The sequence below is a fragment of the Fundulus heteroclitus genome, chromosome 21, assembly GCF_011125445.2.
Source record: "Fundulus heteroclitus isolate FHET01 chromosome 21, MU-UCD_Fhet_4.1, whole genome shotgun sequence".
NCBI lineage: Eukaryota > Metazoa > Chordata > Actinopteri > Cyprinodontiformes > Fundulidae > Fundulus > Fundulus heteroclitus.
In genome coordinates, this window is record NC_046381.1 from 18410752 (window position 1) to 18435467 (window position 24716).

Sequence of the window (24716 nt, forward strand, 5' to 3'; positions counted from 1 at the left end):
TTTGACAGTGAAACTGCAGGAAAAAAGGCCAACCTTTAATCCAAATACATTTAAACAGTGAACTAGAATTCAAATACATTCATTTTATGAACTAAATGATTGGTGGCTATTACAAAAAGCCCAATTTTTTTTTTACCCACTTCTGCTGAAACATTTCACAAGGCGAAATGGACATTGCCTCTCCGCATTCATAAATCACGAGGCCACAATTTCCAGCGTAACAGTGAGCTTTTTAAAAAAAAAAAAAAAAAAAAAAACGACGCACGGATTTGGTGCGGCATTGACGTCAAGCACTATGTCAGATGGGAGGCATCTGCGTCCCAGTGTCATTACTTTTGAAACAGCTATGGCGGAAAAACAGAGTAGCCCTTCTGTTGTTGGCCGAGCGTGCTTCAGAAATAAATAATATATCTTAGTCTCTGCTCTTCTCATCTAAAATGACTTTTGAGTCTTGTTTATGCCTTCAAATATAAATGTCAACCAGGTTACACGTTGAGGGTTTTAATACCAACAAGATTAGTTTGGCACACTTTGCCTGAGTCGTTGACTAGTGCATCAAAAAGCCTGCTAGGTGGGACTCTGAGCTACTAGTGCAGCATTTTAGCACACTGGAAGGACGTTTGCTCCACTGGTTGGCAAAAAAAGTACCATTAGTAGCTGCATATCTTGAACTAGTTGAACACAATGTTGGGATTGAACGGCCAAATGTATTATTAGAGCATTGTGGTTGCAAACTAGGAGACAAAAATGATGGCTCAATAAATACAAACGAGGCTTGCCATACAGATTGGACAAAAGAAAAATGTCTTTTTGTTTGTTTGTCTTTGAAAATGTGAATCTATTCTTTTGAGTCTTTTTGTATTTATCTGCTAAAATGACAAAAATGACCATTTTTGTTTTTCTTATTAGCAAAGAAATCTGTAAACTGTAAAATCTGTCTCAAAAAGTCTTAAGTATTTGCGAGGCATGCAATCTGCACACAATGTCCTAAATTGTTTTGCTCAGCAACAAAGCCTGAATATGTTTCAGTCTTACTTAAATGATGTTTTCTGTATTGCTTACTTTCTTTTATCTAAAGTTAAATCAATATGTGTGGCCAAAGTCACTGGATGTTTGCAGCACTGTTTACCATGAAACTAAAATTAAAACAACAAACATCGGTAATTAAACTGGGTTATTTGTGTTGCACTAAAGAACCTCCATTCTGGGAACATGTTAATTTCTCTCCATCTCTGGAAAGCCACTAATCAGCAGAAATCTGGCCCTAAAAAAAATGACTTTTAAATCTTTAAATCTCCTGAATCAACCGGCATTTCTGGCAGGGCAACTATGCACTATTGTTGAGTTGCAATTAGGGGTAAAACAAAATTCCTTTGGAGGGCTTTGGACTCCTCCTTTGAACTCTAAACTGCCCTCTGCATCACATTTCCATCCTTATTTAGCATTACCAACGTTGCCGAACTTTTATTATCCATTTAAATAGAACACAACCCAACGTTTACTGCATTTTTGCACCATTAGTTTTGCACACTGTTCTTGCACACTGTTTTTCTCCTGCATTGTTACATCTGATCAAACTTTATATTGTAATGTTGTCTTATTCCACCTGCAATCCCGTTAAACTGTCGAAATCTAAGTCTAAGTCTCTGCTCCAGTCCATCCAGAGACCTGTGTCCTTTTTTATGCTCTTCCCTCTTTTTTCACCCCGCAGGCTTTTTAGAGGATTTAGTTTTAGGGATTATGTTATGGAAGAAAGGTGATCTAATTTCTGGTGATGCGTTTCAGAGGTAATTTGGTCCAATGGTTTTTTTTTTCTTTTTTTTAATCAATGACCTATTGAAGATCTAATAACAAGCAGTTTCCTCTTTTCTGCGAAGACACTAGATCTTTATTTTATATTTTACTGCATTTCAACGTTTATGAAGGCAAGGACTTTAACAGGGTTACTTAGACCTTTTGAACAGATGCAGAGCCACAGCATCACAGATCCTCCACCACATTTAACAGTGGACATTAGGTGCTAGCCACACTTTTATGCTTTGTTTCATAACCGACATATTTAGCGCTTATTTTGTTGAAAACTTTAAACTTATTCTCCTCTGACTTAAGCAGAAAGTTCCCTGGGATTACACTGAAACAAACAATTGGCATGCAGATGGTTGTTACGAAGACCCGGTGACCCCATATAGCCTTGTTGTGCTACAATTCTTCAAAACTGACCTTTGGGTTTTTTCCTTTTTCTTTTTCTTTTTTCTCCACCTGTTGGTGAGCTGAACTTGTCACCCTGTCCAACCTAAAGGGCAGTGGCTAAAAGAAACGGGCTTTAGGTCATATTCACACACCAGAGAAAGAGAAGTCTTGGATTACTAATTAAAATTTCCTAAATACTATATCTACAACCGGTATAAATCTGAAGAAAATATAAATTTTCCAAAAAAAAAAAATCTTTGTTTTATAAAAACTGTAAAGATGCCAGTAATTGTAGCAAAGGTCATTTTTGTGAGGGGAAGAAAATCTGAGAGTATTCTCCTCAGTTTACTCAACTTCAACATTTTCTGTCTGTACTTTTATAATTTTCACTGAGATTTTCTGACTGCAAAAAAATAATTCATTAGAGGCTTTTTACATGTATGTCAATAAGTCTGGAGGGCATTGCAAATTACCAGGTATTATCAAATATTTATTATTTGACCATTTTGACTAACATGAAAAGGATAGTTTATGTTGTTTTGTTAGGGAGAATTGATTTAAAAAAAATAATATTTTAATCAAACATAGTTTTTAAATTAGGAAACAGAAAAAAAATAAAGCAAAAGCAGAGACAGACTCAGTTTTAGGCATACCTTAAAGCGAAACGGCGCTCCATTTAGCTGGCGCTGGCAACAAGAACAAACATGAAAAGAACAAGAAAAGGAAAAACAATTTCACCCTTCCCTGAATGACAATCGTTTTTTATTTGTGTGCGCGCGGTTTAAAAAAATTACAGATTGATGTGCTGTCAAGGTGGGAAAAGTATCCCGCTCTCAAGTCTCATCAAAGTCACTCCATTAAGGCCGACAGTAATAAATGCCTTTTCATCAGAGAGGACAAACCGAGGAGTCGTGTCTACACTAAAAGCCTTTTTTTTTTTTTTTTCACACCGCAGGGCTAATCTCCAGCACTGCTGCACTGACCAAGGTCAGCTCTGTTTAAACAGCAAAGGCAAGGAAGGTGGACTGAACTGATATCCACAGGTCACATGGGTCGCTCCATCTTAGTGACATTGGCTGGCGCAAAAACTGCCTTCAGGCGTCTGCACCAACAATTTTATGGATCAAGAGGTTACAGCTGAGAAGGCTAAATATATATCTTTAACCTTCCTTTTTTTTCTTCTTTCAAGTCCAGCAGATGCCGCAAAAATCTCTTATCTGGTCATCTACAGTCAGGCCCAGATGTCCTGTAAGTAGCGCTTCTCGTCTCGAAGCCCAGCCAGTGTCTTCATGGCCTCCAGTTGGTCCACCTGAAGCTCCGTTTTAATCATCTCCACCAGGGTCTCATTCACCTCTTTGGCCATGTTCTTAGCATCCCTAGGAAGGGAGAAAAGGCACATCTGTTATAGAAAATAGCATTATGGTTGGACCACTGTTTTTTTTTCTTTCATTCACCTTTAAATGCCTTGCATAAAAATGTATGCTCATATTATATGTACCGATTTATATATATACTGATTTTTAAGTGACACCGACACAAAGTGGTGAATACAGTTGAAGTGGAGGGAAAATTAGACACTGCTTTAAAAATGATTTTCACAAATAAAAATCTGAAAGGTGCGTCATGGATTTGTATTCAGCCTCCCGAGTCAATAAATCGTAGAACCACCTTTCACCGCAGCCGAAAGTGAAAGGTTGGTTCTACGGCTCACGTCTTTTGGGACCGTCTACTATGCGCATTGACAGAATGACAATTTTACAAACTGTCCTTTGCAAAACATCTCAAGGCTGTTAGACAGCGCATTTTCAAGTTTTACCACAGGATTTTTTTTTTTTTTTTTATGGATTTAAGTCTCGACTTTGCTTGGGCCACTCTAAGAAACGAATATGTTTTGATCTAAATCAATTCCATTGCAGCTCTGGTTTTATATTTAGGATTATTGCCCTGCTAGAAGGAAAGAAGCTGGTTTCTTCTAGGATTGCGCTGCATTTAACTCCATCAATATTATCGTCAACTCTGACCAGGTTCTCTGTCAAAATGCACATCCCCCCCCCCCCCCCCCCCCCCATCACGATGCTCCACACCAAGGGTGGTGTGTTCAGAGCGTATATTGTTAGTTTTCTGTCACACGCCGTTTTGCCATTCTTCCATAAAGCTCAGATTTGTGCACAGCTAACACTTTTCGTGCCTACAGATTTCCCCACCCGAGCCATTGATCCCTGCAGCTCCTCCAGACTCACCATTGGTCTGATTCTCAGATTAACGCTCTCCAGTGTGTTTAAGCCATGTCTGTATTTGACCCATACTGTCCCAGCGCCCAGTGAGGTGCTCAGAGCGTGGGATGATGTCTTAAAACCTGAAATTTCTAAGCAACATTCTCCCTGACCTGTTGACCTGATGTGTTCCTTGGTTTGTTCCCTTATATATCATCTAACAAACCTCTGAGATCTTAACTGATTAGCTGTGTTAGTAGCTAACTCTACTAATTATCTGACTTCTGAAGGCAATTAGTAACAATTTTACTTATGGTTATAATAACCATGTATTGTTTTTCTGTTACTTCCTGAATACGCGCTATGGTGTCTTGGTCCGTCACGTAACATCCAAACAAAATCAATTTTTGGGACTGTAATGTGACAAACACTGCATGGAAAAGTTGAAGAGGTGTGAATACTTTTTGCAAGGCACTGTACGCACTGTGACATACCGACACTTCCTGCAACTAGCAGCTGCAGCCGTTTCCAGAATATCCCTCAGAAGAAAATAGTTAAATCCTTAAACTTGCCGCTGCAGAGATTCGGCAGAGAGATGGAGATATTTCATGACTGCAGAAATTCGCATGGTTTTGATGTTTCAAAAGCAATTTGCTCACAGGTGAGGAGGGAAGCCGGAGAGCGAGGAACACCGGGAAAATAATGCGATATGTACAGTACCAGCTTTACAACGCTGACAGGACTTGGCATGTCTGATACCCGCGAGTGTTTCATGTTTTCTTTGTTCTGACAGGGACAATTTGTACTGACTGAGACAAACAAGTGCTGTAATGCTGCGAGGAGGGAGGACGGCAGGGTATGCATGAACTATAAACAGAACAGAGCGCTGCATCACAGCGAAGGAAACAACAGCGGAGGAATCTGTGATTACGTGACTGGTGTTTGTATATTTAAGAAGTGCGATCTGTAAGCAAGGCACTTCAGCACACAAGGGCTACAAAAAATGATTTATTTTCATTCACCAAAAAAAAGCTTTCCATATAAAAAAAACAAAAACATTGAAGACATTAGCAGAGAACTTTAAAATTAGACTGATAAAAGGTGGAAACATCTGCGAAGTGTGATATTTTAAACATAGAAGTGTGATATTTTCCATGCACACAAAAAGACTTTCAGCAGATTGAACTGTATTGAAAATGGCATCAAAAGTGCTCGTGAATATTGTCATGGCATAAAACCAAGCATTGAGAAGGTAGAAGCCCAGCTTGGTTGTTTTTTTTATTTTATTATTCACATTATTATTTCACATGTGTGTGAAAAGGGGATTTTGACTGCAAATCCATGTAAGAAACAGGAACAACAAGAACACATCTGTATTAGATAATCATTTAGTTAAAAACAAACACCTCGCTGTTCACTTCAGAAGGCTAATAAATTATACAGTTTTAATTATGGAGTTTATTCATTGTATAATTTTGAACCACTTTAATGCACATCATGGTCTCTATCATAACATTAGCACACAGTGATTTTTTTTTTTTTTTTGACTCAAATCATTTTCATACTGCGGCCAACCTTACCTGCTCAATCAGAAAACCCCAAATGTGTTCAAACATATATTCCGAGTAATAAAGACAAAAGGGCTATTTTTCTTTGGACTGCTTTCCATAACAGATGGTTAGATCAGCACAGGACGACACCCGCCAATACAATCAAGTCAGACTGGATTTACATGAGGACACAAAATCAGCTCAGAGACAGAAACAGGTTTGATTATACTGGATTAATAGGAATAATACGTGACTCAGTATATATCCTAGAATAATTCATTTATTGGAGCTTGTGTTTGTGCTCAATGGAAATTGGAAAAGTTGAGTCATTCGAGTTACTGCCATCATTTGCAGATTATATTTCAAGATTATTCTTCAAATTTCTGAATATTCTTCACCTTTCTAACAAACCGGTGCTGTAAAGCTGCATGTAAATGTAAATGGATCTTCTATGCTGACTCTACAGGGTCAGTTGTTTTCTCTTGTGAAGTCAATTTATCTTAATAGCCTTGTAGTTAAAAAAAATAATTAAAAACAATATGAATCTGAACTGATGGATGAGTAAGTACCATCTGTCAAAGAACAAAGAGATTTGCCAAAAAAAAAAAAAAAAAAACACATATAAAGAGTTTATAGACAGGGACGAGCAGAGGCAGAGATGCTCTGCCATTGTTGTGCGCACACAATGAGAAATGACACGCTGAATAGGGAAACAACCAGAACTCGAGACACCCTTGGCAGATGGATGCTGGGAAAAAATGACAAATAGAGCAGAAAAGGAAAGGAAAGACTCAGGATGGATTAGGAAGAAAATCAGATCAGTGTCAGCCTTACCCGCAGACATAGATGTAGCCGTTCTGTCTGAGCAGGATGTCGCTGACTTGTTGGCGGCAGAGCAACAGATTGTGTTGGACATATCTGGGTTGTGCTGCTGAGGGAGGTTCCTGCTCATCCTTCCTGTCTTCTCTGGAAAAACACACTTTCAGGTGGTTCAGGGTGCCGCTGGACACAAAGTGCTCCAGTTCCTCTCTGGAACGAGATCGTACCCCGACAGCAATTAGCGCAGTCATTTCAGTGTGTTAAAACCCGAGTCAGGAGAGACAAGTTTCAGCTGCTGGTGCAAACGGAGATGATGAAATTCAGCTCCGAATGATGCCGTAAGCAGCTCCTCGGTCTGTGCAAGTATTTGACCCCTTTTTTTTACAAGTTTATTCACTTTGTTTTTGTGACAGTTTCATTTCGATGTGGAGAGACATCAGCCAAATAGCCAGAAAAGGTTTTGATTTAAAAAAAAAAACAACAGATAATATACATGCGATTAGGTGAAATTCCAATATGGCACAAAGATCAATCAATTATTTACAGAAAGCACAGCTGCCCACAGACCAAAGAGCTGCCAAAGCAGGTCAGGGTGCAGACAGAACATCTGCATAAAGCTGGAAGTGGCTGGCATTAGCAATAACCTTGGTAAGACAGTGACAAGACCTGTTTTGATCATTTAAAAAAGTGGGAAAATACTAAATGACCATCAACTGTCCTTAGTTAAGCGCTCCATCTAAGGTCTTGCTTAATTGTGCGAAGAATGATGATGGGAAAATTCAAGGATTAGCGAGCAATTACACAGAAGGAGCTGGTCAGAGATCTAAACCCAATTGGGGTCACGGTCACCAAGAACGCCCCTAGCAATCAGGCGTTGGCTGTTTACCGGTATTAAAGTGCAACAAAAGTAATGATTTCAAAACCTCTAAGGTTTTACATCAGTGAGAGGCCAGGAAGTGTGCCGACATGACTGGAGCTGAAGGTAACACAGCGCTGCCTCTCTCCCACTTGTTGCTTTACAAGACTGATCATTCTGTTAACAAAAGGCTCCTATTATCCTTTTTTTTCACACACACAAACACATTTTGGCTGTTTAGAAAAAAAATCTATTCATGAAAAATAAGGATATCTCATAGAAACTGATACTAGCTCATCCCTACAGGTAACACAATGCACCATGGAAACTACAGAAGTTACAGACATGACCCTAAAACACTGGAAACAAAAAGGTCCTGGAGTGGCCAGGCCAGTCTATAGTCATCAATGCCATAGAAACTTTGTGGACAGGGTCAAAGCTTCCAGTTGCCCAGCTGGACTGAAGACACACAAGACAACTAAAGCACCAGTTCACCACTGTCCTCGACAACAACCGTTTATCCAACAAGGTCCAGATCATGTTTTCCCGTGGTGTCAAATTATTACACCTGCTACTTTGACATTCCAACCAAATGTTTGACTTCTGGGTAAAGTCATTTTTTTGAACACGTTTGGTTGACGATCTGTTTCTCTGCACTGAAATGAAATGGGTACCAATATTGAGGGGAGTTGTTTGTAAGAAACATACAGGGATAGTAACAAATGTAGACCAGTCAGGAAAAAAAACAGATGGGTGGCCTTAAGGAAACCATTTATCACTTTAAAGCCAAGAAAGGCTTCAATTTGGTAAAAAGGTCACGCGGTCTGATGAGCTCAGATTTCCCTTGTTCCAGAGTGATGGGAGCATCAGGGTAGGAAGAGCAGCCCATTAAGAGACGTACACACACCTCCGAGTGCCTACAAACAGATCTGTGTAGGTGTCGTGATCCTAGGTGAAGGCAGTTGCTCTGGTCAGCGCTTTATGACACTGTGGATTAAAAAAAATTTAGATTTTGCATAAGAAACTGGATTACCTGATTTTTTTCCCCATCGGCATATTTTTACCCTTCCCTGATAGCACATGCATATTGCTAAATGGCAATGCCATGATTCACTGAGCCAAAACGCACCCTCCGAGCATTCTGAATCAGAAGCAGGATGTTTGATCAGAACGGAGCCAGACAACCAATCTAACGTGCGCTACAAGAGAAATGCAAAACGAGGATACAGATTTCATAAGCGAGGTCGGGTCACTGTTATACCCATCTTTTATAATCAGGCCTGCCATCCTTCCAGTTGTGTGTAACCTTGCTCCCCGTCAGTGTTCTGCTTGCCAACTCTATGCTCTTACATCGCAATGTTTTTGAAAGGGCCTGCGGTGCTATTGGAAGATGAGGAAGGTCCTGAGGGAGGTGAGGTTTTACTGTAGCACAGAACATCCTGTTTAAAGCTAAGCAGTCGGAAAGAGCGCACACACATGCACAGACAAACACACCCAGCCAAACTCCTACATAACAAGCCACAGCTCCGAGATCATAGGTAAAGGTCTTTGCCTTAGGGGGTCTATGTTTTCATGTAACCCCTAGACTAAAATAAGCCTTTTTTTTATATATAAAGCCACAAACAGTGGTGTGAATACTAAAGCGGTGTTTTCTTTGTCTTCTTTGAAAGGTCCAAATTTATAGGTTCTCCTGCAAGACTTATTACATTGGCTGTGATTGAAAGCAGTTGCTAAAATATATTTAACTGTTTGACCAACAAGGGTGTCGATTTCTGAGACAGATTATGTAGGGGATTAATATCTCACAATGAATATTGTAGTGGATCAATATCTTATAATAAATATATTCTTATCACAATGGTTATAAAGTGTGCTGTAACATTCACCTAAGAAACATGTGTGTGTCATGCTACAAGTCCAGATTAAGAGGCAGATGGTCAAGGGACACATACCAGGGCAGTGGAAGAAACCTCTGGGTCAAAGGGCAAGCCATTTGCAATGTAAATTAGAACAGGGAAGGTTGCAAATGAACTTAGAAAATGCATGGTCCATGGTCAGAAAAGTTAATGACGTGTAACTATATGGAAATGGGCAGTAGTAAGGGGCCATGATTGGAATAAGCTGTGATGTGTAACTTTGTACCGTGTAACCATATGGAAATGACCATGATTGGAATGAGCTGTGATGTGTAACCATGTTTTTTAAAATGGTACACCCCCTGGAAGTTTCCACTGATAGGTAAAAAATTAACAAAGATATCGGTGGAAAAAGCAATGGAAAATATGTAAAAATGGGAGGGGCTCAAGGAGGAGCCCAAAGACATAGAGAATGTATATAAGCAGATTATTTTCAGTACGCCGTCAGATGTTGTTTGGAGCTCATCTCACTTGTGGTTGTCTTGTGTTGTTGCAATAAACCACCCTGGACCGAACCTCGGCTGACTTTGTTCACTTTTGACTACTGTTGGATATTTTTAACTGCCTTACCAAGAACTTAGAATTTTTGAAGGACTTAGTACACATTATTACGTTGTGGGGAGGCCCATCCACAACAATTACCAAGAAAGAAAAGCAGCCTCTGTCAGTGGACAACTTTTCACGTTCTTACATTGAATAGGGAAACATCCATTTCTACAGCTGACCTGTCGGAGGCAGCTATACGCTAGCCTGGCCAGCCACACTGACTTACAACATATACACTGTGTATAAGTCTGGTAAGGAGCCGGTGGAGCCCGATTTAAAAGGCGGAACTAACAGGGCAAGCGTCATCAGGTTAGAACCAATTGGATAACTACGGATGTGACCAAAAAAACTCCAAGCGGCACGCTCTGTTTGTTCAGTTTGTAGTCCATGAAACATGTCATGCAATCAAGCAAACTCTAGTCAACGTTTTTTTTTGGCGCTTTTGTCTAAAAAAAAAATAATCACAGGATACATGGCGTACTCACATGTGCTTAATCGTCCAAGGCACCAAGCAAGAAAAATCTCCATATGTACCTTCACTGTTATTGTAGTAGAAACGTGCTGCTGCATTTTGGGTAATTATGCTCTGTTAGTCTGGCTGGCCAGACTAGCTATACGCCTGAGGCTCAACCAGACTGATACAAATACCAGTTAAATATCAGCTAAAGATTATCTAAACAGCAACGTGCCATTATTATCTCAATGTAAAGTGGTTGGCAGAATTCTCCATACCTTATCAACAGGAACAAAAGGATGAACCTTAACATCAGTTTTTTTTATGGGAATTGAAAGGAAAGTATAAAATGAGGACTTACGTGGCACTTTTTGGTGATTGTAACTAGTCTAAGTTTTGTTCCCAATGTCTGGGGCAGAGCCGGACATTTCCCCAATTCATTGTTTTGTCTTTTTATAGTTTTGCCTGCGCTTTGATGATCAATAATTCTTTTTTTGATTAACATTTTATTGAATTTTCATTACAACACTGTCCATTCTCTGTATAAGCAAAATCCACCAGCAATTACATCAGTACAGTGACAGAACAATGGAGAACAAACATTAAACAGTAGACGGGGAAAAAAGAAGAAAAGAAAGTTAATAAATAAATAAATAAATGGGGGGGGGGGCAGGACCCTGTTCCCATAAATTAAAATATGTTGTAGCACAGTTTGGCCAACTTTTATCTATGTGGGCCATACTACATAATCAACTCGTTGCTGTCAAATCCAACCCCCCTGGGGCTTCGTGCCTCCCTCATCGTGACTCTTAATTTGGGCCCTGCAGTCTAAATAGGTATGGGCCCCATTTAAAGTGGAAGATCTCCATTTTATTTAGTAATCTGTATGAAAGGTGCTCCAGTGCAGCTAATCTGCCTAGTTGATTATACCATAAAGTAATGGGTGGAATAGAGGTGGCTTTCAGTTTGCACCCCAACATCAATGCGGTCTGGACCCATTCAGCGGTATTGGATGGCAAATGTTTAAGGGGAGACGGGTCCCCCTAAATGAACAATCTGGGAGAAAACTGAATTTCTTTTAGTATAATTGATTTGACATATGGATCAATGTGCCTGTCTCAGTCTAGCAGCGCCAGCATTTAGGTGACTGTATAAGGGAGGCGCTGTATAATCTATGTGGCGACCAATATACTCTAAGCAATAGTTTGAATTGTGCTAATCTTGTTTCAAGTTCTCTGGAAAAAAAAATATATTTTGAAGTGTCATTTTCCATACTTGATCTGTGAAAGTGATATTTAGAGACCACATGGTGTCTCTGGCATTTTCTTAACATGGGAAAGATAATCTATAGTTCCAGGAGGTGTGGCTGAAGATTAATACATTTTAAGAAGTGACAAAGTTGTAGGTACCTCCGACGATCAATAGTTTTAAATTAATTTTCTATAATCTGGTCAAGTCTACAAAAAAAAAAAAGAATCCAAAAAATATATGTCAATAGGGGTTACTCTGGTTTATCTATCATGTCTTAAAGGGGGCCTATCACACTTTCTTTTAAAAACAAGAAAGTGTGATAGACTGGTATTAGATTAAAATACCAGACGTTTTTTGTCAAAAATCTTCCAGTGTTCACTACAACGCTGAGGGGGGCTTTTGTAATTTCGATTACAATGCAAATTGTAGTTGACAATAAAGATTGATTGATTGATTGATTTTTTTTCTGCATCACTGTAAGTCTACAAATAAATCCAAATTAACAATCAACTACATCTGATTAAAAGAAAGTGTGGCTCAGAGGGCTGTGGGCAAAATATGTCCTTGCTGCATGACATATTTGAGGAATGTTTTAAAAGTGGAGGGGCAGGGATTGCCAAATCAAGATGCCGGATGCTCAGTCCTACCAAAGAAGCTCGATTGCTTTACGTGAAAGAAAAGAAGCTTCAACAAAGTATTAGTTCAAGGGCAAACAGGCTTAAATCGTAGGAGACCAGACTGTGACTCAGTTTTGCTGAAAACATTTCAGCAAAACTCTGGACTCTGTGAATTCTGGTGGCTTGTACTTGGGCTCAAGTGCAACATTTGTACATTCCAATGAAATTTATCCTCAGTATGTAACCCATCCCTTAGGGAACAGTGGGTGGCCACTGCAAAGCTCATATTTTGGGGCTAAGGGTCTTGCTCAGGGACTCAGACTGGCAGTCTGTGGGATTGGAAGCAGGGAACTTGCACCCTTTCTGGAACGTAAGCGCCCTGTGCTAGCCACTAGGCCACCACTTCCCACTACTTCAGAGCCACTATATTCTATCTACATACTACCTAGATAAATAAATGGATATGCATTGGTTATGTAGATGGGATACCAAATAGGTTATCATATGTACTTGTAATGAAAGCCAGCAGGGACAAAACAGGAGAAGACTTGGCGAAGGGGCAAACTGGCCTGGACCCACTGGCACCGAGCTTCTACTAACCTCAGAATATGTATGGACACATCTCCTGGTATATTATTACATTTCATCTGCAGTACAGTTGAACCAAGCATAGATAACCATAAAGTTTTAATAAACGCATTTAATTTTTAAGACTCTTCCGCCCCCAGTATGACTAAAGGTTAGAAATTGTGGTGCAGTTTCCAAGTTTTGAAAGAGTTGTATTTTCCACTTTATGTGGATTATTCATCTATGATGTTGCCCTGGACATGATTGGACCGTTAGTTTTCTATACTCCGTTCAATTGGATGTACAAAACTAAAAGGGGTGAATAACAAGGCGGCAGATATTGCCGTGTTTGTTGTTTTGAGGTCTCTGCATAAATCACCTCAGATTTGATAACCGCCGTGAGAAGAAACAGGCAAATGACAAATGAAGGCCGGGTTCAGAGAGGTAGACAATATTTAGGGGGTTCTGAACATGCCAGACTAGTGCTGGTGTTTATACACCTACAAGCCTTTCACAGTATCCAAGACTCAAAGACAAGCCCAGTGTGATTTTTCCAGTCAAGGTTCCCCTGCAGCATGAAATCTGCTGCTGCAAAGAGGCTGGGAAAGCAGAGGGAGGGATAAAGGATAAGCGCAGAATAGAAGAAAGCATGTTTGATGTGACAAACAGGCATCAGTCTCCAACTGGGACGTTAAGTGCTGCGCCACGTCGCAGCGCATCCTATTTTTCCCCATTCAGGCCACTATCTGTGAATTGATCGCAGCCTGTGTTGACATTATCGTAATTATACCCCCTTCTAAGGACTGGAGCTCAACTTTCTCTTTGTGCGTCTAAAAAATAAAAACCAAAGTTCTGAAACACGGCAGACGTCAAATTGCACTTACGTTAAGATAAAAACCCGCAGAGATGAGTGCGGGCAGCTCATTCGACTGACGGCATGTTGTTCTCATTCTGCTAACCTATTTAAATTGAGCACAACTCTTCACGGGTGGCTCATAAAACACAGACTAATCACTTTGGTCAACACTGTGGGGGTGTTCATCAGAGAAGCCCACACTGTGAACAAACAACGCCTGCTACCTGGCTGCGAGTGAGTATTTAAGTAAGGGATGGGAGAAACGGAGAGGAACAAACAACATCCTCTGTGATCCATTCTTGTGTCATTAACGATGCTAATCCATTCGCACTATTTAATCTTTCAAAGGAGCTCCATCAGCGCAGGGGCATTCAGCGGACACCTTGTGCTTTCACCAAAAATGCTGACCAATTAGTATGAAGTCAGGAGACAGTAAAGCCGAGGAAAATTAATAAGAGGAAGGATGTCGTCACGAGACGACAGTTTAAGGCAAGTCATACTCATCTACTGTCTGAAATAGTTGTGTTCAGTCCATTCTGTGAGAAAATAAAATAACAGACCTTTAGGGTTTTGAAGGGGAACGTGCATTTGGTGAAGGTGATACAAATTCTGCCACATGACACCTTGGGCAGACCAATACAGTACAATAATCTGCAACCTCTCTGTTTTCATTTTAATTTTAGTCGTTTGCATTTGACAATGGCTGTGTGCAACTTCCCAGCAGCCTTTCTTGCTCCAGAAAAAAAAAAATTCTGGGTACATGTGGTTTGATATAGGGAGTTTATCAATTTATTTGGTTTTGAGTGGAGATAAGAATAACCTTTCTTGACGTGAGAAAGACAAAAGATGGCTAGTTTCGGAGGAGAAGCTGCAAAAGACGCGGCCAGCTGACTGAGCTGACCAAGTCTGGTCTCACATAACGCGGCGTGCTTGGGAGACAGAGGCTGTGCAACAGAGCCGTTAGCTGAGAACAACCTAGAACCGCGATGCAAGAAACAAGTACGCCACTCCTTTTCCTGTTAATGTTCGCCCACTGGATAACCAGATGGAGTATTTGCAACTGCAATTATATACAAAGCATGAAGCCCTGCAAATCAAAAAGCCTGCCGTGTTTTTGTTTTGGAGGTGCAATAACCCTGTGGATTGGCCTTCACCTTCTGTAGCAATGCTCTCCGCTACTTCCACATCAAGAGACACGATAAAAGGTTTCCCTTTCCACAGTGCTGCTTGATCCTTTACATCTTATAAAAAGATGCTGCTTCATCAAAATCCATCGGGCAAAGGATTGTAGTTTACTTTCATTATGTATTAAGGTCTTCAAGTCTATTTTGTCCTTAACCAGTTCAGACCTATGCATTGAGATTTAATTTCTTGCTACTTCTACTTCATACCAATAAGTTTGTACCATTGAACCTTAACCATGGCATATAAACTTATCTTTTGTTGTAAGGTGTTTTCTTGAATTATGAAGATGAACTGTCAAATAAATTTTAATTCTTAATCTTTAGTTAATAGTACGTTGCGACTGTGGCTCGGCAAACTCTGGGTTCGATTCCAGGTTTCCCCAATCACATGTTGATGTGCAGCGTTTCCCCCACTCTATTATAAGCCCGGCGAGCCGCAAGACTTTACTTGCAACCCCCTCCACCCCCACCCCAGCTAAGCGTTAAATACGTAGTTTTATACACCAGTAACAGTGATGCCAAAAATGGTCTATAGAGGGTTTGCCATTAAAATTGATGACTAATTGTTTGAGAGCAACATAAAAAGGTCAGTAAAGCTCCTGTATCTGTGATAGTTTAGTAGTAGACCTCCTGGACAACACTAGGGTGATAGCTAGGGTATTGTACCCGGACAGCCCAATGACCGGGTACTGTTGGTCTAAGCTGCTCCCCCTTTAAGCTGCGCAGTGCTGCACCCTGCAACTCGTGGCCAGGATTAGCCTGATGGGCCCCTGGGCAAAGCACTTGACCCCAATTGGGTGTCTATAGTGTAAATCATTTGAGCAGTCAGTATGACTACAAGAGCACTAAATATATTCTGTACAGGGGTTCCCAAGCTTTTCAGCCTACGACCCCCAAAATAACAGTACCATAGACTGGTGACCCCCTTTTGGCGGGTGGGATTTTACAAGATTAAAGTCATGATATTTTAAAAATACACTTGTGAATAAAGTAGTATTTTCATAAGACCTCTTCCAAAAAAAGTGGCGCCTTTCTCCTGCGTTAAAATTGAGGAATGTTGAGCATCTTGTAAAGTTATGCTTTGTTACCGGTTTCACAAATACAGAAATTTAAAATCAGCATCAAATCATGTCCCGACACCCACATTGGGAACCTCTGATTTAGTATATTGTTGTTTAAAAAATTTGTGTTACCTCGTTCTATTTAATTCCCCTTCTTGTCCCCACTTGGACGTTTTATTTGACTGACAGAGCCATAATTAGAAATATAGAAATGACTGTAGTTTGTCAGCTGTCAAAGGGGGAATGAACTGACAACAAGCTGGTACAAAATGTCCCGTGGCAGACGGAAACATTTTGGACCAGACAAAGTGCGGTACAAAGCGACCAAAGCCGATTTGTGGCGTAATCATGACAGACTTTTCATCATATCTAGTGTGTTTTTATGTAATATATATGTACAACGTTTTGCAGGTCGCCAGGTTGTCTTACACTGCTCTGTTTTGCCAATGTAGGTCCAGCTCGCTCCTCACCTTCGCAGCACATGCTGCTGAAAGGGTAAACATGCATCGACCCAGTTACTGCAGAATGGATGTGTTGGAATATTGTGTTTGCAAACAAGAAGCAGATGTGAAAGCCATCGTGGACTTATAATAGCTGCGGTGTGCCTGAGACGGATTAGATTCAGCAGCCCAGGAGGTGCAGATGAGCGACATCCATCAGGAGACCTGATTGAGTTAACCTATCCAGTATCCTGGACCCTGGGGGAAATGCAACAGAACAGCGCTGACACAATGTTAAAAGTTCCTCAAAAATAAATACCAGGAGACAAAAGACTCGAGGCACCCTTTGGTCAAATCCCACCGTTTATGTCGGAGTAATGAATTAAACCAAGAACTTTCCCATCAATGAACAGAATAGGTTGTGATTAAGTCCAGCTTCTCTGAATCTGAAACGGTTAGTAAATCCTAAATCACCCCGAATGTGGCTTTCAACAATCGCAGTGCAAGCTATAAAGCACGTTGACATCTAAAGTTAGTTGCTTGGTTACACATGCAGCAGACGTGCAGCGCGCATTAGCATTCTTTTAGAGCGGGCCTTGTGTCCAGATGACAAATTAGAGCCCGATGCCGTCTCCACTTTTACGTTCTGTTTGGTGTCCAGCAGCATCAGGGGAAATCTTTCTATTTGCCGCTACCTTCTGCTTGCTAACTTTATCTGCGGCTGTGCCGGAGCTGAGGAGGGATTGTGGATCTAACCGCTTTTTTTGTTATATAAACAACTTCTGGCCGGTATTGGAGAGAGCAGATAAAAGTGACTTTAAACACAAAAAGTTGTGAAATTTGTCATGACAAACTACAGTTATTCGATTGCTTATAAAAAAAAAATTTTTTAAAGTACATTATGTTTTCATCTTTTTATATCTCCAGTTTCAGAATACGAAATGTCTTACTTTTACTGTGAATAGAAACGGGAAAGTTGTACGTACAACTTTTCCACATTTCCTGACCACGAACTTCAACGTATTTTATTATGTGACTAAAATATAAGTTTGGTTTTATATTAGCAGAGCAATTTCTCCCACATCTGCTATTTCCACCTGTAAGCTTGAGACAAACTGCAAACAAGGCTCCTCGTAGTTTCATTCGATAGCATCTTATTGCCAGTCCCCCTCAAAACTAAATGAGGCAGCATCTCCTCCAGAGGAATCACGGCCTATTGACTGCCTCTCGGACTAATGCTCTTAGGCCAGCCTTTTAGTTGAGGTTGATGGTCTTAGCAGGTCGGAAGTTGTGTGATACTCTTACTATTATCAGATTATGGACGAACTGTCTCTCCACAAGCTTCTTAAACTTTGGGTTATTGTTTAATAACCCATCTCAGCTTTTAGTCCTCATGTTGTCCATTAATGTTCTCCCACAAACCATTGAGGAACAACTGTATTTACAGTTTACTCAGATTAAATTACACACGGGGGGACTCTGTTTACTAACCAGATTACTTCCGGAGGTAACCAGTTGGATTAGACTTAATTTGAGGCAATGAAAAAAAAAAAAAAAATAAGGTTCTTTACCTGCAGAAGACAGACTTCAGACAACAGCTGCACGCATGTGACCAGACAGAGAACAGAAAATATGTTGGCCAATTAAGGGGCCAGGCACGCCAGCTCACCTGAACAGGTAGTCTCTATCCCTGTAGCGACAACCGAAGAACAGCCAGGTCTCGCCAAACTCGGCCTCGGGCTTTTCCGTCCTCTCCTCCTCTCTGAAAGTCGAACAACGGATGTTAGCAGTCAATCAATACACGCAGACACCCAGGCCAGATGGAAGCGAGTGAGTCCTCCTCTCGCGGTAGAGGTGAAAGAAGAGGAAGCAACATAATTACAAACCCCGGCTGTAGCGACGGCAAAACGAGAGCCGCGACTGCTTAACGGGAGAAAATGGCCGCGCGTGCAGAAACGAGGACATTATAATGCACTTATGATTAGATTTCATCCAAACAGAATAAATGTATTTCGGAATGATAATGGGGCTCAAAGTGCATCACCAATGTGTGTTTTTTTTTTGTCCCACTGTCCTTTGGTGGGGGAAAAAAAAAAAAACACTGTCCCCAAAAACTGTTTCCTTTTGTGGCTTTGGGGTTTGGCAAACCTCCCAAATTCCCCTGTAGGCCACACAGCGCCACAAAGCAGCTATGAAGATGTGGTTATCTGTGCCACACACCTGCTGCCGTGGCGACAGCTTTCTCCCAGATAAGAGTTAACCCCAAATCTTTCATGACGCGATTAGCTGGCTGAGAGTCCACAGAACCCGGCTTCGCCTGTTACCCCTTTGGTGGACGGCTGAAATGACCGTCTATGAAGGCTGGCTGAGCCCATTTCCCTTCGCTGCTACATCGCCTCGCCTCATATCCATTTAGCCGCGTGCACAGAGCGAAACCTGTTCTGCTTCCCCACTTTGAAACCCAAAGACACATGATTACTTCATGCGCTCAGACGCATTTTCAAAGTCTCTGGTGATTCACATTACAATCATTTAAACGTTCAACTTTCCTCCTCCGTCTTTTGAGTCCGGCTCGGCCGCCGTGTGCCGGCGTCTGATTGGAAAATCAGTCGCTTCGTCTCGACGTGATTCGCTTAGTTGGACGGTCGAGAGCCAAAGACGGGAAAGGTAAAAATGACAGAATCTGAATCAGCTTTTAGGTGTTAAAACACTAAAGTGTGGAAAAAACATTGTGGAAATGTATGTTTGTGACAGTATGTATATTGATTCATTCAATGCCATCATCATATTGTTGTTCATCTTTGATTAAATGGACAAAATGGAAAAAAAATGGCTATCAAGCTGCTAATGGCAGTGCACTTATACGTAATTAATCAAGTGAATATGAGTAGCTATAAACCGTATATCTTCAGGGCACTTTGAGTTCTGGGTATGGTTTTCTGGCCACTGACCAATTTAAATAAAGAGTACATACATTAATAATATTTTTAGAATCAGTCGTTAAAGCAAGACACTAATTAGGGAGAAAAAAAGCCAATAAAATACAAAGGTGTGATTGTGAATACTGAAGCAAAGCTTTGCTCCTATTAATTAAATCCAAAGTGAACTGGTGAAATAAAAAGGCTTTGGTCTGAACTATGTGCGGGTGCAGGAGGCTCTGTTGCAAAGCTGTCTGGCCGACTGGATCAGCACGCTCAGATCCCATCTATTAGCATCCTGGACGAGATTCTTCTGATCTGCCAACGGCCTCGAGTAAACTCATTTTAGTGGGCTCGTCGCTCCCTCTCTCTCCCTCTCCTCTCGCCGCCCGCCCTAAAGGGATCAATACCAATATGAAAAACCTGGGTTCCATTCTGAGTAGACCACACCGGCGCCTTTCCCTGAATACAAATCACATCACATCCCCCCCCCCCTCTCTCTCCGCTATAACAGCCTGCAATACGATCCCGAGGGGAAAGGCGGCATCCACAGAGCACTCCATTTGGGGTCTAAATCAGAAGCGCTTGCCTTTCAGCGCCATTCATATGATCAGCGGGAGGGAGGAACTGCGAAGGAAGCTGAGGTTAGGACTTGGCAAACATCAGAATCATTTCATATCTTTCATCTTTATCTTCGCGGCTCAATGAGGGTAGAGCCGAGTGGCGGTGTTCATTTAAAAAACAAACAAACCCCCCCCCCCCCAAACACGTCAGCTCAGGACGCGCCGAGAGAAAGCGCGGCGCATAATTACACCGACACACAGTCAGACGGTTCTTATAGCCAGAATGATTAATGGGAGATAAATATCTCTTCATGCAAACTGTTGTGCGAATTTTGTGAAAGAATGCTGCTGGCAGCCTTACCCAAGTACTACTCTAATCTGATGTTTTGTCTTTGAAAAGAAGAGGCTTTGCAGTGCTGCTAAGGAGATTAAGGACTCATTTTTGTTTAAAAGGAATATGGTTTGCTGTTTTTTTTTCACAGCTAAGCAGAAAGAATAAAAACAATCCCATTTCCCATAAAAAAAAAAATAAAAAAAATCCCAAACAACAACAATCAATTCAAGACGACTAGGAGAGGAGGGGGGGCTCATTGTAATCTCTTGGTACCACCGAGTGAGCCCCTGACCTTTCCAGACTCTTCTCTCACTTGTTACCAGCGCTCTAAACCCATACAAAGTACTTTTGAAAATGGCCATTGATTAACAGTGGGGGCGGAAAAAAAAAAAAAAAAAAAGGAGAGGCAGGAAGATCGAATCGTTCCTGTGTTGTTTTGCTGCCAAACAGGGCCCGCCTCGTGCCTTCGGGCTAGATACGCCGTCCCGCCGACAAACCGGCAATTGTTATCTCCTATCAGAGCGCCGCCGCCACGGCCGGCGAGGCTTTTGTTGGGGAAGCTCCGGTTAGACGCTGCGACAATGTCGCTCCATGACAGGTTCATATAATCCTCCAGGACCATCTGGAGGATAGGAGAGAGGGCGGAGGAGGAGGAGGAGGAGGAGGAGGAGGAGGAGTGGACAGTTGAGCTGATAAATCGATTGGCAGGGGTTTTGTTGTAAAAGCAACAAGTTTAATGAAAGGAAGGGGAAAAAAAAGATCAATAAAGGAAATTTAATAGAATAAAAACTGAAGTCTCAGGGAAGAATTTGATGAAGGACTGTGGGTTGTATTACGGAACAAAGCCCTCGACAGACAACTGAGCACCCTCGCTTTAATAAAGCACTTACATGTGTATATTTGTCTAACATTACCAAGAGCAATATCTGTGCCCTGGTATAATATATAAATACAAATGAGAGTAGAAAAAGCTGCAGAGCACCGAGCTTCTGGTTTGAAGCTCTCTACACAAGGTGTGGCCTGTTCCGCCCTGAAGCATGCGGTGCCTACATTTCTCCTCCATCCCGGCGGGTCCAGCACCACCTCACCCCAGATGACCAGTCATCCATCCTGAGCTTTCCTGCCACGGCCAATCCATCAAGCCACCGCCGTGTCACCTCTCAGAGCAATCTCACACTGATGCAGACCTGCCACAACACAGCCGACGTCGCTGGGATTTAGAGACAATTGGAGCTGACTGGGGCGCAACCTCATTTACACAAAGCCACCCACGACTTAGACATGTCAGTCTGACTAAAGGAGGGCCGGGGGAAAAGGCTTACTCGGCTCCCCGACAACTCACAGCCGCTGTGGTTAAATGCATGAATATCAGCTCGGATGGAGCGCCGTCAGTCAAACTGATGCTGTCTGACAGGGCGACGGCGGGCAATTCTGAGCTGCAGTGCCGGCCAAAGGCACTCGCGCCCCACGGTCACTCTGGGGGAGCTGCGGGGTTCCAACGCTCAGGTTTGAGAAAGTTATAAGAAATGCAGTTTGCAGTTTGCCACTTATATTGGCCTACATCAGGGCTTCTCCAACAGTGCACTGCAAATCATAGGGGTAGCCTAAAGGTAGTTTTGGGGGGTGTTGTGGGGGGGCAGCCTTACCTTTTTTTTTTTTTTTGTCCAGGAAGTACAGGACTGGACCTGCGAATACTATTAATAAACTCCAGATAAAGTACAAAACTGATATATTTATTTTATTTAGAGGAAAATTTGGTTTATCTCATTTCTATTTATGTTCAAATGATTTAATTGAACTGGAACATAAAATTTAATTTAACGTTTATCAATTACTTTTTTATGTAGTACTTGGTTGAAGAATTTCTTAAATTAATTATTTTTTATTATTATTTGGTAATTTCTGAAATTGATTTATTTAATATTTGTTAAATGTGTGTTAAATTTGTTAATTGTCTGAAATAAAGTCATTTCATTCATTCATTCAAAACGTGATGTAACTGAAGCTAATCTTTAATATTAATGGCTTGATATTGTTTTTGCTATATGGAGGTTCATCACTAGTTAAAAGCTGACTGCAGGTACTAATCAGGCTTAAAGCCATTTAATTCAAAGTTAATTTTATATACTTAAAAAAGTGTGGCTATGTAGAAATCTTCTAGTTGTTAGAAACCATTGTTATATGTAATAAACAAACCCATATATATGTTATACATTTTAAAGGGAATCTAAAGGGACAGCTTTAATGCATTAAAACTAACACTGAGTCCATTCACGTTGACATAGTGAAACACAGTGTTGGTGGTATTAGTTTCTACACCTAATTTTATACAAGAAAAATAAATAAATGTGTAATTTTCCTTCCCGCACACAATTGTGCTCTACTTTGTGTTGGTCTATCACATTAAATCCCCATAAAAAAGGGCAGAGGTTTGTCATTTTTTGTAAAGTGGAAAATCAAAATCAAAATATCACTTTTATCTTTCAAAGCGATGTGGCCCAGTGTTGTTTTAACTAACTGGTAAGCACCGACTGTACTTACATCCTCCTTAGCTGACAGTCAATATCCTCACACCACCTCGTCGGCAATTACAAGCGGTGATTTAAGCCAATAACACAGCCATCACCTTCTGGACTTTTTATCCTCGAATCAATAGCCCCCCCACGTGCCTCTTTGAATCCTCGCTCTTTATTACAGAAGTCATAAACGGGCCCGTCTGAGAAGGACTGATTTACTCCTGCTGGGACGAGGACGGCATCGGAAATAATCCCCGACGTGATCACGGCCCCCGCTTGCTAGATTTACTACACCTTACCTTTGCGACGCACATGATGTGGACTTTTATAAGCGCCGAGCTGCGTCACGTCTAATTGTCTCGGCGGGTTACTTAAAAAAACGAGCAAGATGATGTGCACTTAACACTACTTGAACATGGTGAATATTCATAGCAGGTAGCCCATTTTTAGCGGGGGATGAGGACACGTCGCTCTGTTTGCACCACTTTGACTTGACAGGAGCGTTTTTAGCAACGTACGGCAGCCGATTGTTTTGTAACCAACAGCAGTGGCGCAGGTTTAAGTGCATTATGCATTGCTCTTGACGAGGACACTTTCAAAGTGGGGAGCTCAGAATAGTGCATTCGCTCCTAGTGACGGGCAAAGTTTAAGCATGCCAATTATCATTTCTTTAACCATGAACAAGATAATTAGAAGCATTGGCTTTGACATGGTCTACACTGCAAAAAGGGAAGCAAAAGTAAGTCAAATTTTCTTGAAATTAATGTATTTTTCCTTGATTTAAGCATGTAAATAAGACTATTTGCCAATGGATTTAGTATTTTTACCCCTACAATAAGATAATTAGATATCCTGCCCTTGAAATAAGATGATAGAGATGAAATATTCACGTTTTAAGTGCAAAAATCTTATTCCATTGGCAAATAGTCTTATTTACCTGCTTAAATCAAGGAAAAATACATTAATTTCGAGAAAATATGACTTACTTTTGCTTCCCTTTTTGTGGTGTACTGATTGGGGGGGAAACAAATAAAAAAGTCTTCAAACACTTCAAAAGTTTTATTTTGTTCATTTTAGAATTGAGTTTAGAAGATAAATCAGATACTTTTATCATCTCAGTGCCTTTTAAGACTGTTAAAACTATTTTTTGTTGCTTTTAAGAAAAAAAAGCAATTAGCTTTATTATGAAGTACTTCTTAAGTCACAATCAGCTGCCGTGACACAGTCAAAACAGTTGCTTTTCATTTTATATATGCTCATCCTGTGCATGGATGTCAAATCAATGTAAAGCTTTTAAAGACGCGTTTAAAGATTTTATCGTCCAGAAGGGAAAGATCCTGTTACAAACAACTTGAATGGACGTTATTGTGAATTCGTTGTGGATTTTTTTCTAATCCCTACAGAGTAAAACTTTTATTTATACAGTGGGTAAAAGATGTGTTGAACATATACATTTGTTTTTCCTCGGTAAATCTGTTCCCCACATTTCTATGGACATGAGGTTCACATGAGACGGCTGCAACAACCCAAGGGATCCGCACGTCACAGCTCTTGTGAAGTAACACCGTCATCACGCTGAAAGGTCAACGACATCTAATGCTGTCTCAGCCACTCATATGTTGGCCAGATAGATTTGAAAACCAGGAGTGGCTGCCTGCTGAAGCTAGGATTTTTCATGTTGACCTCTAAACAAAAAGTCTCCACTATTTTAAATGAAACAGCGTGGAGGAGAATACGACACAGTTTGGGTCTCTTATTGCAGCCATTTCATCGGCCTAGCAAAAAAACATGTTTATCCAAGAGTTTACACAAGAACTTGACATATAATTTGAGAAAAAGCTGAGGATTGTAACAAGAATGAGTTC

The 24716-nt window shown here is 40.9% G+C and overlaps 1 protein-coding gene across 3 annotated transcripts in view; it reads right to left on the bottom strand.

The window, feature by feature from the left end:
* Positions 1-2930: 2930 nt before the first annotated feature.
* The window catches only part of mtrr (5-methyltetrahydrofolate-homocysteine methyltransferase reductase), a 48024-nt gene continuing 26238 nt past the window's right edge, over positions 2931-24716 (bottom strand). For all 3 annotated transcript variants that reach the window (XM_036125817.1, XM_036125816.1, XM_036125819.1), the window contains 3 exons: positions 18190-18282; positions 6788-6982; positions 2931-3566 (listed from right to left, as the gene is read on the bottom strand). In XM_036125817.1, the coding sequence (XP_035981710.1) occupies positions 3422-3566; positions 6788-6982; positions 18190-18282 (433 nt within the window). In that variant the 3' untranslated portion in view covers positions 2931-3421. The remainder of the gene's footprint in view (positions 3567-6787; positions 6983-18189; positions 18283-24716) is intronic.